This window comes from Lactuca saligna, chromosome 3, assembly GCF_052625555.1.
Source record: "Lactuca saligna cultivar CGN05327 chromosome 3, ASM5262555v1, whole genome shotgun sequence".
Classification (NCBI taxonomy): Eukaryota; Viridiplantae; Streptophyta; class Magnoliopsida; order Asterales; family Asteraceae; genus Lactuca; species Lactuca saligna.
In genome coordinates, this window is record NC_136419.1 from 56,110,203 (window position 1) to 56,125,887 (window position 15,685).

Consider the following 15,685-nt stretch of genomic DNA (forward strand, 5'->3'; position numbering starts at 1 on the left):
TGGACAGCATCATTGTGGTAAAGATCGTAATGCCAGAGGAATCATTACCGCGGGCCATTATTCTTCTAAATCATGGTATTTTCCCTCATTCACACTATCAAAAAATGCACTGGGTCTATAAACTTTTAGATTCATGTAAAGGAGTCATTACCAATTCATATAGCCGTCCACTAACAATCATTGATTGTTGAAGTAAAACACACTCTACCATGTTCTATCTTTTCTTCGCATATCAACATTAACTATTAAAAAATAGAAAAAAAAATTATCAATATTTTTTCAAGGTAATTTTTCCATTCGTAAGTTTTCGATTTATGAAGTTAAATTCTGTTTTTTATTTTTAAAATAATCTTGTCTAAAATTTGAAACAAGATTGTAATCGACTGTTTGATTTCTGAACCAACTATATACAATTTTGCATATAATTAATCTGATAGCTACATTTTCTATCTAAATGAAACTTTTAATAGAACTAATTGAAAAACAAAAATAATCGTGTAACAAACTGATTGAAATAATATTCACTTCTAATTCCATGATCGAGATATGACACCATTGCCTTTTTGCTAACTAACTATTTTAAATTTTGTTATTAAGCTTCAGTTTTCTCCAAAATATCTATGAGAAATACCATTCAAAGTAAACTACACTCCTTGTGGAAAAATATGACAATGAGTTATTAGAAGAAGACAATTCATGTGGAAAAATAAGGCATTGACCAATTTTCCTTTTTGAATAAGGAAAATTGAAAAATAAGAGAAAATGGTAGATCAAGTATAAATTAGGACACACGGGCCTGTGTTTTTCAAAACACATGGCAAAGCAAATAATGTCTTCTTTACATATGTTACACTTCTCTCTAGCTCTACTAATCATTACACTCTATCGCATACCAAATTTTGCTTCTGCTACTCTGAAGGAAGCCAATGGTCTTCTTAAATGGAAAGAAAGCCTTGAAGTCCCAAACGACTCCCTGCTCTCTTCATGGCTTCCCGTCCCTATGAATTCCAATGTCTCGGTTCCATGCACTTCTTGGTTTGGAGTGGTTTGCAATTCTTATTGGAGCATTCAGAAGTTAAACCTCACGTCATCTGGATTAAAGGGTACGCTTCAGCGATTTCCGTTTTCTTTGCTACAAAATCTTACACATTTTGTACTCGTTATAAACAATTTTTTTGGCCCTATCCCACCAGAAATCGGACTCCTGTCCAAACTTGTGTATCTAGAGTTTTCAGTAAATAAGTTTTCTGGAGTAATTCCACCTGAAATAGGGATGCTAGCCAATCTTGAGAACCTCTACCTGAATCATAATAACTTTAGTGGTTCAATACCACAACAGATTGGTCAAATAACCTCTCTTTATGAGCTTCGATTGTATAATAATTCTCTTCAAGGAGAATTACCTCCAACATTGGGAAATTTGACAAAGTTGGCTTTTCTATATCTCTATAACAATAAACTTTCAGGTCAAATTCCTGCATCACTGGGTAATTTGACATCTTTGAGTATCCTTTCTTTGTACTACAACCAACTCTTTGGTTCAATTCCTATTGAACTAGGGAATTTGAAGTCTCTAACTGATCTTCAGGTGAGCTACAATCAACTTCGTGGTTCTATTCCTTCTTCATTGGGTGATTTGACATCTTTGAATATCCTTTCTTTGCACAACAATCAACTCTCTGATCCAATTCCTACTGAACTTGGAAATCTGGAGTCTCTTACTCATCTTGAGGTGAATCACAATCACCTAAGTGGTTCTGTTCCTCCATCACTTGCAAACCTGAGCAACCTACAGACTATGTACCTCCACGAGAATGAATTATCAGGTCACATTCCTATTGAATTTGGGAATTTCAAGTCTCTCACTGATCTTTCGGTGGGCGACAATCAACTTAGTGGTAAAATTCCTTCCTCACTGGGAAACCTGAGCAATCTACAGACATTGGACCTCAGTGATAATAAATTATCAGGTCACATTCCTACTGAATTTGGGAATTTCAAGTCTCTCACCGATTTTCAGGTGAGCAGCAATCAGCTTAGTGGTTCAATTCCTTCATCATTGGGAAACCTGAGTAACCTTCAGTATTTGTACCTTTTTCGGAATAGATTATCTGGTCCCATTCCAATCAAACTTGGGAATTTGAATTCTCTCACTGATCTTGAGTTGAGTAACAATCAACTTACTGGTTCTATTCCTTCATCACTAGGAAACCTAACCAACTTACAGTGGGTGATCATCCAACATAATCAAATTTCAGGTCCCATTCCTGTTGAACTTGGACAGTTGAAGTCTCTCACTCATCTTGGGTTGAGCGCTAATCAGCTTAATGGTTCTATTCCTTCATCATTTGGAAATTTGACTTCTTTAAATGCCCTTCACATGATCCACAATCAGAATGCTGGTACAATTCCAATTCAACTTGTGAGGTTGAAGTCTCTTACTGATCTTATGGTCAGCAACAATCAACTTAGTGGTTCCATCCCTCCAGAGTTTGGAGATTCAACTCAACTACAGAGGCTTGATCTGTCTTCGAATCATTTGATTGGTGAGATACCAAAGGAGTTTGGCAAAATGAAAAATATGTTGGATTTGTCCTTTGCTGGTAACCAACTTTCAGGTACTATACCTCTAGAGCTCGGATTTTGTGAATTCCTTGAAGTACTTGATCTATCCAAAAATAGATTGAATGGGTCAATTCCAAGTAGTATTGGTCAATGGGCACACATCCACTACTTGAATCTCAGTAATAACAAGCTCAGTGAGAAAATTCCATTTGAGATTGGTAAATTAGTTCAACTTACAGAACTTGATTTATCTCAGAATTTGCTCACACAAGAGATACCATCTGAAGTTCAAGGTTTGCAAAGTTTGCAAAAACTGGATCTTTCTCATAATAGACTATCTGGTTCTATTCCTGATGTTTTTAAAAATTTGCCTCTCGGGATTGATATCGACTTTTCTTACAATGAGCTCTCAGGTCCAGTTCCCCCAAGCCCCAACTTTTTCAACACGTCCATACAAGGCAATCCAGGTTTGTGTGGAAATGTTACAGGTGTGAAACTTTGTGCTAGTCAATTTATGAAGAAGAAAAGCGATCCCTTTCATCATCGGCTAATCCTTGTAATTATGCTCCCTCTTATTGGGGCAATTTTACTTGGTTTTTTCATGTGTGGCCTCATTGCTTATCGAAAACGAAAGAGTCATTCTCCGCAGAAACCGTTGGACAAAGAAGGTGGTGATTATTTCTCCATAACAAGTTTCGATGGAGGAGTAGTGTATGATGACATCTTGAAAGCAACGGACAATTTTGATGAAGCATATGCTATTGGGACCGGAGGATATGGGACTGTGTACAAAGCCCAGCTACAACCTAACAATGTGGTAGCTGTCAAGAAACTTCACTCATCATCCGAGAATCTTGATCAAAATGGATTCCTTAATGAGGTACGAGCATTAACCAACATAAGGCATCGAAACATAGTGAAACTCTATGGATATTGCTCCCATGCCCGTCACTCATTTTTGATTTATGAATACCTTGAAAAGGGAAGCCTTGGATCAATCTTATGCCATGAGATCTTCGCAAAAGAATTGGATTGGTTAAAAAGGGTCAATATTGTAAAGGCTATAGCTAATGGTTTGGCCTATATGCATCATGATTGCTCGCCTCCTATAATTCATAGAGACATTTCCATTGCCAACATCCTTCTTGATTCTGATTATGAGGCACATATTTCTGATTTTGGTACTTCCAAGCTTTTAAAGCTAGACTCATCCAATTGGACTGTGATTGCAGGCACCTATGGTTATATCGCCCCAGGTAACATAATTGTGTGATGTTAGTTCCACATGTTCTCAAGTTTCATGATATATATATATATATATATATATATATATATATATATATATATATATATATATATGTATTTATGTTAGAATCTTGTGGGTTTGATATAGCTTTTTTTGTTTTTATCTCATATTTCTTTGGATGTAGAGCTTGCTTATACAATGGTGGCGACAGAGAAATGCGATGTGTATAGCTTCGGAGTTGTTGCACTGGAAGTGATCATGGGAAAGCATCCGGGAGAACTCATAACATCTTTACCAACATTGTCTGTTGAGTATCTGGTGTTAGCAAATGTGGGAGATAGTTGGATTCCACTTCCCTCACCACAAGTTGAGAAACAAGTTAATTTAGTACTCAATCTCGCAAGAGCATGTTTGGACTCCAATCCACATGAAAGGCCAACAATGCGCCAAGTTTCAAATCTGTTGATGAAGGCCTGAAATTAGTGTACTTTCAGTGTTCATTGCTTTTGTCAAGTTCCCAATACGCATCCTGATAATATGTATTTATTTGAATGCCTTGTTATGAAACTTCTCATATGTTTTCTTAAATCATTGTGTATTAGATAATAAATAAGTCAGGACACATCTGACGCATAATCCTCTTCATGACTGATTAGCTACATAAACTTTATCTTTAATTTACCAGTGACCTTTCACTTACTTTATTTTCACGTCAAATTTAGCAACAAGTTTTTCATCGCCTGGATTTCCAATAAATATAAAAAGTAGCAAAAGTAACATTGGTAGATTAATTACATACAATAAATCATTTTCTACAATTTTCGTCAAATAAATAAAAACACCAATAGAGTTATAAACAATATAGAGAGAATATTTACATATTGTATCACTTGCAATTCATCTCAACTCTAGATACAAAATTCATATCAATTGCATGTTGAAGAATCTTAAGACTAACATGATTAAATTCCTTTAAGTATAAACTAATATAAAGTCCGAGTCCAAGTATTGTTGGTGATTTTAGTATCCCCATGTCATTTTAAGTAACTGGAACTAACATGTGAGCTAAGGGGGTTCATTATTTGTACTCTAATACATGTACTGGGTTGTGCGGAGTGCACGCATGTATAAGATCGAGTCATAAGCCGATTCGACAACTAGTCGGGGGTTCGGGGGCAGCACCCCTTTGGGGGGGGGGGGGGTCTAGCGGGGTCCAAGGGGCAGAGCCCCTGGCTGGGTCCCACTTGGATTATCCTAGTCCGGATTAATATTACTTGCTTCCAAAGCAACTAAAGACGGCTCAACCCTAATGAAACCCTAATCGTGTTTAGTATATAAACAACTCTTCCTTTCCAGAAGATGTACGTTCTTTAGCTCTCGTTTTTCATCACACATTCACAGAACCTTTTAGCATAATAGCTTACGTTTTCTGTGCCTAGAAACGTAGGTGTCCGCTTGGATTATCCTAAGCTGATTTCTTGTAACCCAGACATAGGGTAGAAATATCAGTTCGGAGGTGATATCACGATCCAAGCTGATATCCAGATCTCCACCGCAAACCCTAATTTTCCCAACAAGTACCGCTTGGCAGGCAATCGGTTAGGTGTGTAACAACGAATTTACCCCCCCCCCCCCCTCCTCTGTTTTTTTTTTCCTCCTAAATATTTGTTAATTCTTTACTAATTAGTTAATATAATTAAATATTTAATTTATGAGATATAAAATATGATGTCTAACCATTAGTGTCTAATACTATTTTTATTAATATATTTTGTATTAAAGTATGAGGTGTATTTAAAAACAACAAATTAAATGATGGGGGTTTATAGTGATAGGAAAAAACGCAGCTACAACGGGTAATAACAATGTGGAATAAAACTTTGTTTGACTAAACTTTTCTCGTTTTAAATTAACTTTTAAGCACACAAACAAATAGGGCATTTTCGTTTGCAACAAAACAACCTCAATACAAGTTATATATATATATATATATATATATATATATATATATATATATATATATATATATATATATATATATATATATATATGGTTGGGTTATTGTGTTTTTACTAACTATTGTGTGCCAGAATGCAAAGATCTGGACCATCCGATGAAATATAATCAAAGGTCATGATCTGAGGGTCTATGATAGTAGAATAGTAACATATACCATATAATCACACAAATTTCAGCATAAGGGCATTTTAGTCAATTAACCTATATTAAAAAAATGAAAATTTTGTATTTTTAGGGGTAATTAATTCCTTTATTTTTTAAAAATAAATATTTTAAATTAATTCAAATTAAAAAAAATCCGATTTTATTCTGTCAGAATAATATATATAGTATGCCAACCATAAACTAGTAAATATATTTTTCGATTTTATTCTGTCAGAATGTCAACCATAAACTAGTAAATACATTCTGAAAGAATACACAAAATCAATTCTTGAACTAATAATATAATATATAATTACATTGTATGATTGTGATTCATTGAATAATAACAACATTCTGAAAGAAAAAAAAAACATCAAAATCTAACAAAAACACTAATCTATTATGAAAGAATATTATTTTTATGCAACACTTTATACATTCTAGCATAACACATTCTGGTTCTATATGTTTTCTTCCTTCTCCACATCAATGTTAGCCTCTTCAAAACCTAAATCCACAAAGAAAACATAATCAAGTTTCAAAAATTAAACAATTCAATGCATTATAATAGAATAAAAACTATAAATTATGACAGAATGTATTACTATAAAGTTTGACAGAATATAGTAGAAAATAGAAACTATAAATTCTAACAGAATGTAGTAGATACTTTAAAGTCAACCATAAAGTATCACAAATTCATTATCGGTTAAACAAATATATTTGTTGTTAACTGATGCGACATTGGCTCCAACCTTCCAAGAATATGTTTCTACGTCGGAGACGGATCTACGAGGTCACAACAGAAAGATGCGTTAGAGCTGCCCCATGGACTGTGCCCCGAGAGTGGACTCCGACGATCAAGTTAGATCAACTGATAGATCTGAGATGGTCCTCCATAGTTGGAGAGAATCATCTTGGTGCTGGTGGTGGTGTATGGTGGCTGACGGCAGCGGGTGGCGGCTGAGCCACCTGACCGGAGTATAGTGTGGAGGCTGAGTCATGGGGGAAGTCTAGTGGAAAGGGTCTTAGGAAAAGGTCTTCCTTCATGGAGGAGGCACTATTCTATTTATAGGGGATAACTAGGTCAAGGGGAATTAGGTCAGGCCTTGGGCCAGCCCAATTCAGGCCCAACTAGAAAGGAGCTTAGCAAGGCTGCCCGGAGGCGCCGGGCGATGATGGCGGGCATGCACCAGGCAAGGCTGGCGGGTGCACACCAGAAAAGGCTGGCAAGGGAGCGCCAGGCCAGGCCAGGCCGGCAGGAGAGTCCCCAGTAGGGCTGGCAAGGGAGAGACAGGCCGAGCCAGTGGGAGAGTCCCTTACAAGGTTGGCAAGGGAGTCCCCAGCAAGGCTAGCAAGGGAGCAACAGGCGAGGCTGGTGCGTCAGAGCTGTCTAGGCCATGCTAATGGACCATATATCATCAAGTCCCCCCAGTCTGATGTTATTGGTACACGACCAATGACATCAAACTGGACTTAGTCATATAAACAGCGTGTCATTAGGCTGGCAAGGTAGCGCCAAGCTGGCCAGCAGGAGAGTCCCCAGCAGGACTGGCAAGGGAACGCCAGGCAGAGCTGGCAGGAGCGCATCAGGCCAGGCTGGCATGCTAGAGCAGTCTAGGCTATGCTAATGGACCATATGTCATCAAGTCCCCCCAGTTTGATGTTATTGGTACACGACCAATGATATAAACCGTGTGTTATCAAGTCCCCCTAGTCTGATGCGATTGGGTTGCTGACAATTGGATCGGACTAGATAAAGCACCAATACATTAAATAATAGGGAGAACGACCGAACCTCAGCCACGAGATTCGTGGGGTTGCGTGATGTGCCAAGCATTGCTTATGCAACTTGAGTTGACTTGATACTCCTTTATTGAGAGGAGTACGAGGTTGCTAAAGAGTGTTGCGCGACACTGATGTCGATAAAATGTCGGGTCAGGGTAGTTAAGAAGTGCAACCTCGCCATACAGTCTCTAAGACCATTTTTGAGCTCCGAAGTTTGTAAATAGATACAATGCACTTGGTCCATGATTCCCGCGTTCCAATCACAGTTGAAAGTTGTTAATAGAAATAGATGCTATGAGCGTTGCACGCGCACCTCGGTGAGGGGGACGAGACCCGCAGCCAACACTGGGCGGGGAGTTATATTTCTATGCCCGCTGAATGGGAACTTTGAGTGACTGGTTAGCGGTGCACACTTCACAAGTCCCCTGTAAATGCTTTACAGACCGGGATTTGCTCCGCGAGTTTGTTGTTGGCGCACCCTGAGTGTCGCGACGCTGGAGAGATTATCTGAAAGGACAACAAGATCAATTTTGTGAGTTAGTATATATTTTCTTTAAATAATAAACTAATTGATTTTCTGCCGAGGCTCTTTTGAAATGCTTCATGAGTAGTAGTAGTACACTACTCTTTTCCCTCCTTTTTTTTGGAAACATCGAGCGGTCTGATTCACAACGCATCTTCAAAAGTCGAATTTTGTTGGGCGGGATCTCAATAAACGGGTAATGGGGTTGATCATTAAACGTAGCAGTGTGGACACATAAATTGGAATTCAAATCGGTTGATTGTTAGCCAAAACAATCTGAACCATAGTTGAAGATCTCGTGAATACGAATCCTTAGATATAGAGACAGTCGAGAACGAAGTTTGTATGAAGGAGTTATGTATTTCGTATGGACTTTAACAACCTAATCTCTATAAAAATACGAATTTAAAATAAAGTGAGAATTAGTTGTTCCAACCTAGAAAATATGTAGGGCTCGTCGAGAGGATTTCGGGGATATAATGAACGTCAAAAACGAAGCTAGTATGCAAAAGTTATGGCCATTCGGAGATTTCAGTAAAATACTTGATATAATGATGTGGCACCACCATGAGGCGCCACGTGGCATTGTCGGCAACCCCCGCTTCCGAGACACATGGGGACATGGCATCACGAGCTTTTGACATGTGGTGCCACAATAAGATAACATGTGGCAGCTTTTAGAAGGGTTAGATGTGGACGAATTTGAAAGTGACATGTGGCAAGAAACGAATGGACATCGTCATCAATAGGCCCCCCCCCCCCGGTTATATTCTTATAAATAGCAGCTTAACTCTCATTATTCCTCACACCAACTCTCATTTTAGCAGGGCTCTGAGATAGGAGCCTGACGAAGAGGAGCTTTCAGGTCGGAGTTCTGCCTGTATAATTTCCTGATTTTCGCTAGATCTTACTAGGATTTTAGGGTAACTTATACTTATGTTAATAACTGTTATTAGGAACCTATAAGTACCAGAATAGTCATTAATTCCAGTTAAATATTCTGATTGGTCTACTTACGGAAGATGTGTCTATAATGAGCACGTTGGCTTGGTTGTTGGATTTCAGAAAAGCTATATGCCGAAATGGATGTGCCTCCCAACTGTCATGCCTGGATGATCCTTATTTGATAGCCATGAAAGTATATTTGGAATTAGTGAAGAATCTAACTTCTACCAGAATGCCATAAATATTAATAAGTTATGTTATTATAGGTTAATACTTAATAGACGCATTACCCACTAGTTGGATCATCAGAAGGATAGATAATAGTCTCTTGAGTAATTGTGCATGTGAGTTTTCTCACTATGTTTTATAATTTAGTATGTATCCTCTGTATGTTAGGATGTAGTTTCCCTATGGTATGCAAGTAGGTAATTAAACTAGTTTAGTTAGTAGCCTGTTATGTTGGACTATTTGTCTGATATATGTATTGATATATTATGATGGGAGTTGAGGGCGAACCAGCTTCGTGTTGAAGGCCAACAGACTCGGGCAGACTAGCTTTACACTGAAGGCAAGGAGCGGACCAACTTTATGCTGAAGGTAAAGGGGGTAGGCCAACTTTATGCTGAAGGACATTATATATATTATTGGTGGATCGGTGAAAGGTCGTGAGCCATTATGTGTATGAATTATATATGTATTATGGTATATGGTATTTTAGGGAACTCACTAAGCTTTATGCTTACCTAGTTGATTATAAATATTTTTAGGTACTTCCTCGGTTCGTGAGAAGGACAAGGCTTGACTGTACACATGCGCATTCGCATCATGTTTTTCGCATATTGTAATTATACTCTGATATGTTCTCATAAATAAAAATGAAAATTTTATGTTGAAAGTCGGGATGTTGCTGATTGGTATTGCTAGCGGTGTTCGTGCAATCGCAGTTGAGTAGATAGGTTGGAAGCTCGTTGCAGGTGACATTTTTCATGTGGAGTTATTGTCGCGTCTGTGGTGAAAAGAACGATGGTGTGTTGCTTGGGAAGTATGGATTCAACATTTGAGTCATGTTGGGAGTTAGATTTGTCTGGTTTGATTGTTGTCCACTCGTCGGAGTTAGAGATGGGATCTAGAACTGGTTTATCGGTGTGCCTAATGTTGGAGAATGTGCGCCATACAACGGTTTGGGTTGTTTCTGGGGTGACCGGTTCGAGTGGCATCATTGGTCGTATGTGACTTCGTATTGGGCCACTGGGACTAGTTTCTCCGTCGTTTTCCATGACCAGAATGTGTGTATTAAGTTTTTTGTGTCGTTTGTCTCAACAATGGATGATACCAATGATATGATATTGGACCTCCGAGATTTACTTCAACGTTTGTTGACTTGGGTATCGATGGAGATCTATATCACAACAAGAGAAATAGGCCGTCATTAGTTCTCTGAGAGGGGTCGTGGGAGAACGCACTGACGGCCAAGTTAGTGGAGATATGTGTATGGTAAAGCATAAGGCTTAGAGAGTAAGGATTTAACCCCTTTACCGTTGGAGGCGTGTAGCTTTTTATCGTAAGGGCATTGACACAGATGCAACTAGTGGGGACAGGAGTGTTAGACCCAGGTTAGGATAGTGGCATTGATTGGTGGATCATACCTTTGTCCCCTATATAATCCTTGATTGGCTTAGCCACGATAGTGGTCCTTGCACCTTCATTGGAGTTAGCAGGTGCCCGTTTGTCGTCTGATGACTTTCCCGTGTACATGTTCTGGGCTGGATACCGGACAACGGGGGTCATCTGGCGCAGGCTGGAAATGTAACGGGACAGCCAGATTGTGAGAGTGCTTGATTATTTTGACGTGTCTAGGAGGCACGCTATAAGTGGAGATTTTGTGTGCTTCGTTTGATAATGCTTTTAAACATAATTACATAAAATCAATTAAGCTTCATTTCATTGGTTGTGTCATGTTCTTTTTTTTTTAATGTTTCCGTGGGTTGCTTGTGTGCTTTTTTGGTAATTAATGATGTGAAACTTGAAACATATTGTTGTGGCAGGTGGTATTATGGTTAGCTAACATGTTAGAATGATTTTTATTTCTAATCAAATAATGATGCAAGTTAAGAAAATGTATTATGGTTTGGTATTATGTAGATTAGTTGTTGTGTGAATGTAGCAAGTGATGGCATAATTAGAGTTAGAGGATTTCAAATTCGTAGTGGTAGTTGTAAGGGTGGTGGTAAGAGCGGTGAGGTAGCATGAGTTTTGTTATGGTGGTTGTGATGGTGTTGGCAGTAGTAGGGTTGACGTGGTTGAGATGTTTGTAGCAAGAGTAACGATGTGACAGGAGCGGTGTTGTGAGGGTGGTGGCAAGAGCATAGTCAAAGAAATCGCTTGGTGAACACGATCTGCGATCCAGTTCGTTCGTACCAAAACGCGGTACGAACGTGTACCGGGAACGCTTCGGGTCGCGACTCAATACCAGAAATTGGCGATCCAAATCTTCAATTCAAACGTATCAGAGGATATAGAGATCGCAATTTGCCTGATTACAATACGCGTCTGCAGTCAATTGGATACATCGGTTGGAATTTCAATAGTCGATCGACTTCACGAACGATTTTTTGTAACTGAACAATTAAGTAGCGACTCTTCAAAATTGAATTCACATTCTGTAATTAGGCCTATATTAGACTTCTATTCCATCATATTTTTTATTCAATTGTATTCCAGAATATCTAATTTCAGATTTTATAGTTTGGTACTTTGGTTATTGATATTCTTGAATAGCGATTATCGATTATAGTTATACTATTATAGTAACAGTAGAGAATATTGTATCATGGTTTTTGGAAAGAAAAGAGGAACTAATAGCTATGAGGAAGATGATGGAGGACAGCAATCGCAGTCACAACAATATCTGGAGGAAGAAGATCATTATGTTGATCTTGGCAATGAAGAAGAAGACAACGGGAATCAACAATCAGAAGCGCGTACAAGCAGTGGGATGAGTCAAGGTACACAGCCAAAAACACAAAGTGTAGATGCTAAGCCTTTATATGATGAAGTTACTTTTATTAGTCCTGGTAGTAGTAAAAATCCTGGTGGTTCAAAAAAATGGGTTTGTAAACATTGTCATGGAACATTTACTAGCTCGTATACCCGTATTTATACTCATTTTTTGGTGTTCAACTCGGAAAAAGCTGAAATTAAAAGGTGTCCCGTTGTACTAAAAGACCGAGAAACTTACGAAAGGTTGCAAAAAAAAAAGTGAAAGAAGCTGAAATGTTCGGAGTCTCTAAATCCCTAAGAAGTTCTGTTTTAACAAAAAAACCAACTTTGAGCTCTAAGAAACCGATAGAGCAATCTTTTGCAATAATGGAGAGAAGTGCAGTTGATTTCAAAATTGTGAGGGCCTTATGTGCTAATGGGATTCCATTTAATGTTTTGCGGAATCCTCAATTTCGTGACAATGTAAACGCATTAAGAAAGGCACCCCAAGGTTATAAAGCGCCATCAAGTGAGAAAGCAAGAACTGTTTTACTAAACGAATGTGTTAGAGATGTTGAGAAAGACCTGATTCTGTTTAAAGAAACATGGTATTCACACGCTATTTCTATTGTGTCTGATGGGTGGTCAAACATAAAACATAAACCATTGCTCAATGTGCTTGCTGTAAACAGTCGAGGTTCCATGTTTATGTATGCCACTGACTTTTCTGGAGTGGAGAAAACAGGTAAAGCAATTGCTCAATTTCTAAGCCAAGCGATTGATTCTGTCGGGCCAAGCAATGTTCTCAGTGTTGTGACAGACAATGCCGCCAATTGTAAAGCTGCTGGAAAGGAAGTGGAAAAGATGTACAAACATATTTTCTGGTCGCCATGTTGTGTTCATACCTTAAACCTGGTTTTTAAAGATTTTGCAAACAATTTTATTTGGTTACATGACACATATAAAAAAGGGAAAGCGATTGTCAAGTTTTTTCTGAATCATGGACAAGCTTTGTCCATTTTTAGGGAGACTTCAAAGTTGGAGCTTTTAAAGGTTGCAAAAACCCGATTTGCTTCTCACTATGTTTTGTTGAAGAGGTTATTCATTTGTAGAGAGGCATTATCTACAACAATTGCTCGTAATTCGTGGAGAGATTGTGTGAAACACAGCGATGAACACACTAGAACAACTGGACAACTTATTGCTAATGATATAAGAGATGATAACTTTTGGGTCGAAGTTGAAAATATTTTACGTATCACGAAGCCAATTTATCGGTTGATCAAATTTTGCGACGGTGAAGGCCCGAAAATGGGCGAAATTTATGAAAAGATGGATAATATGTTGGGGGAAATACAAGATGTGATGGAGGAAAGTATGTATGCATCGTATTTCCCTCAAGTGCAACAAATTGTATTGAACAGGTGGGAGAAAATGAGCATCCCGTTACACTGTTTAGGATTCGCTTTAACTCCACGGTTTTACGATGGCCGCTATCTTGAAACATTAGCACCGGGTGGAATTCGTAGAAAGGCGCCAAACCTTGATAAAGAAGTTATACAAGGTGTAATGGAAGCATTTAATCGCATTTCTGAAAACAGAGACGAAGAACGATTGTTGCGAGAACAATTTGCCACGTTTAACATGAAGAAGGGTCTTTATTCACTGTCGGCGGCTCAAATGGATGCGGTTACAATGGAAGCAATTGACTGGTGGTCTACTTATGGCACGGAAACACCGGAGTTAGCTGATGTGGCAAAAAAAGTATTGTCACAGCCTATAAGTAGCTCTTCAGCCGAAAGAAACTGGAGCACTTATTCCTATATTCACAGTGTGAAGAGAAACCGGCTAAGCTGTAAAACGGCTGACAAACTTGTTTTTGTACATTCAAATGTTCGTTTGTGTTCAAGGTTTACCGAAGAATATAAAGAAGGGTCACACAAAAAGTGGGATATGGATCCCGAATCTACGGAATTGGAAGGATCAAGGCTAAAAGACATAGAATGGGAAGATCTCGAGGAAGACGAAGATAATGGCAATGGAAAAAAACAAAGGGTGGAGTAGTGGATTAAGTTACATGTTTGAGTTTTATGTTTATGTATTTTGTTTTTACTTTTGATGTAATCTGTTTTGAACTTTTAATGTTTGTTTGATTGCAAGTTTTAAGTTTATCTAATATGTTTTGAAATTTGGTACAATATTTGGTACATCGTACCGGAGCGTCCCGAAGCGTACCGAAATGAGTCTACCCCCCTTCGTACCGAATTTCAGTGACATAGCGAATTACGTACCGCGTACCCGTACCAAAGCGTACCGCGAATTATGTGACTATGGGCAAGAGTGGTGTTGTGATGGTGGCAATAGGTGTGGTGATGGTGGCTAAAGGTTATGGTTGTGGTATTAGTGGTGATGGTAGTTGTAATTTGTAGTGATTAGTGATTATTAATTATTAGTAGTTCCAACTAGTAGATACAAGGGCAAATTAGTCATATTAAAAAAACTAACAGCCCCGAAAGACCACCAGTACACCAAATGCAAACCACATGAATCAACCATGTAAAAAATCCAATACTAAAACCAAATGTGTGAGTTTAGGCAAACCACAGGACCAAATTTGTAATTTACACTAGAAAAACTTATATATTTAAGAATATTTGTTTCTTCTTATACTCTAGTTTTAAATTTGAAAAATGAAATCTAGAACTCCCATTATTCAAACATTGAAATCTAATAAAAAGGAAACTTGAAGAATTTTATGCTAAAGAGTTGTACTCTAAATCCAAACAAATTTACACATTATCATCTAAAAAGCATCCCATCTAGACACTAAAAAGAGTCATATCTTCACCAAAATATGAACATGCATGAGATTGCTATATCAACAACATCAATCTCAAAACAGTCATCAACACTGCACAATATGAACAACATACAACTCTACCACTGCACAAACATTTTGTTTTAAACCTTTCACTTTACAAAAGTCATACTTTGTGTCCCTTTCCAATACTCTAATTGCATTTTCCCTCCTCCTACTTTTCATATTTCACCATTTCCTATCTCACACAAACACAAATATTCCACTTGTGTCAAACTATATATATAAATAGAATAATTCATTTATATTTACTTAATTACCTGAGGTAAAGCCATTCCTACCAACCGATTTATTCTATCAGCTGTTACACACAACAACAGTGCCTGTGATGGTAACTTTATCACCATACACTGCATAAAAAAAATTAAAACTTATATAAACATATACAATTAAATGTAAACAAAAATTTTGATTTTAATTTGAGATGACTTACGAGCTTCTTCTCTTGTAATCGTCCAAGAAAAGTTGAATGCTCATTCAATGCTCGGAAAACAATATAATCTACATTTCCAGTGAATTTCCTGCAACTATTTTTGAGAAAATTACATTTTGGTCCCTGTGGTTTGATTTTATTTCCCGTTTCGTCCCTATTAGACAT

At 37.9% G+C, this 15,685-nt stretch overlaps 2 protein-coding genes and 1 long non-coding RNA gene across 3 annotated transcripts; 2 read left to right on the plus strand and 1 right to left on the minus strand.

Moving 5' to 3' along the window:
- Window positions 1-814: 814 nt before the first annotated feature.
- LOC145036609 (uncharacterized) lies at window positions 815-4,399 on the plus strand. Its single transcript, XM_078985073.1, has 2 exons — window positions 815-3,821; window positions 3,996-4,399. The coding sequence occupies exons 1-2, from the start codon at window positions 815-817 to the stop codon at window positions 4,286-4,288; spliced, it is 3,300 nt and encodes a 1,099-aa protein (XP_078841199.1). The 3' UTR covers window positions 4,289-4,399.
- Window positions 4,400-12,060: 7,661 nt separating this feature from the next.
- Window positions 12,061-14,273, plus strand: LOC145035556 (uncharacterized). Its single transcript, XM_078984084.1, has 2 exons — window positions 12,061-12,339; window positions 12,435-14,273. Exons 1-2 carry the CDS (start codon window positions 12,061-12,063, stop codon window positions 14,271-14,273), a joined length of 2,118 nt encoding a protein of 705 aa, XP_078840210.1.
- Window positions 14,274-14,983: 710 nt separating this feature from the next.
- Window positions 14,984-15,620, minus strand: LOC145033684 (uncharacterized). Its single transcript, XR_013677652.1, has 3 exons — window positions 15,521-15,620; window positions 15,348-15,437; window positions 14,984-15,265 (listed from the first exon to the last, which is right to left on the minus strand). It is a non-coding gene; the product is annotated as an uncharacterized LOC145033684 (long non-coding RNA).
- Between the last annotated feature and the right edge of the window lie 65 nt (window positions 15,621-15,685).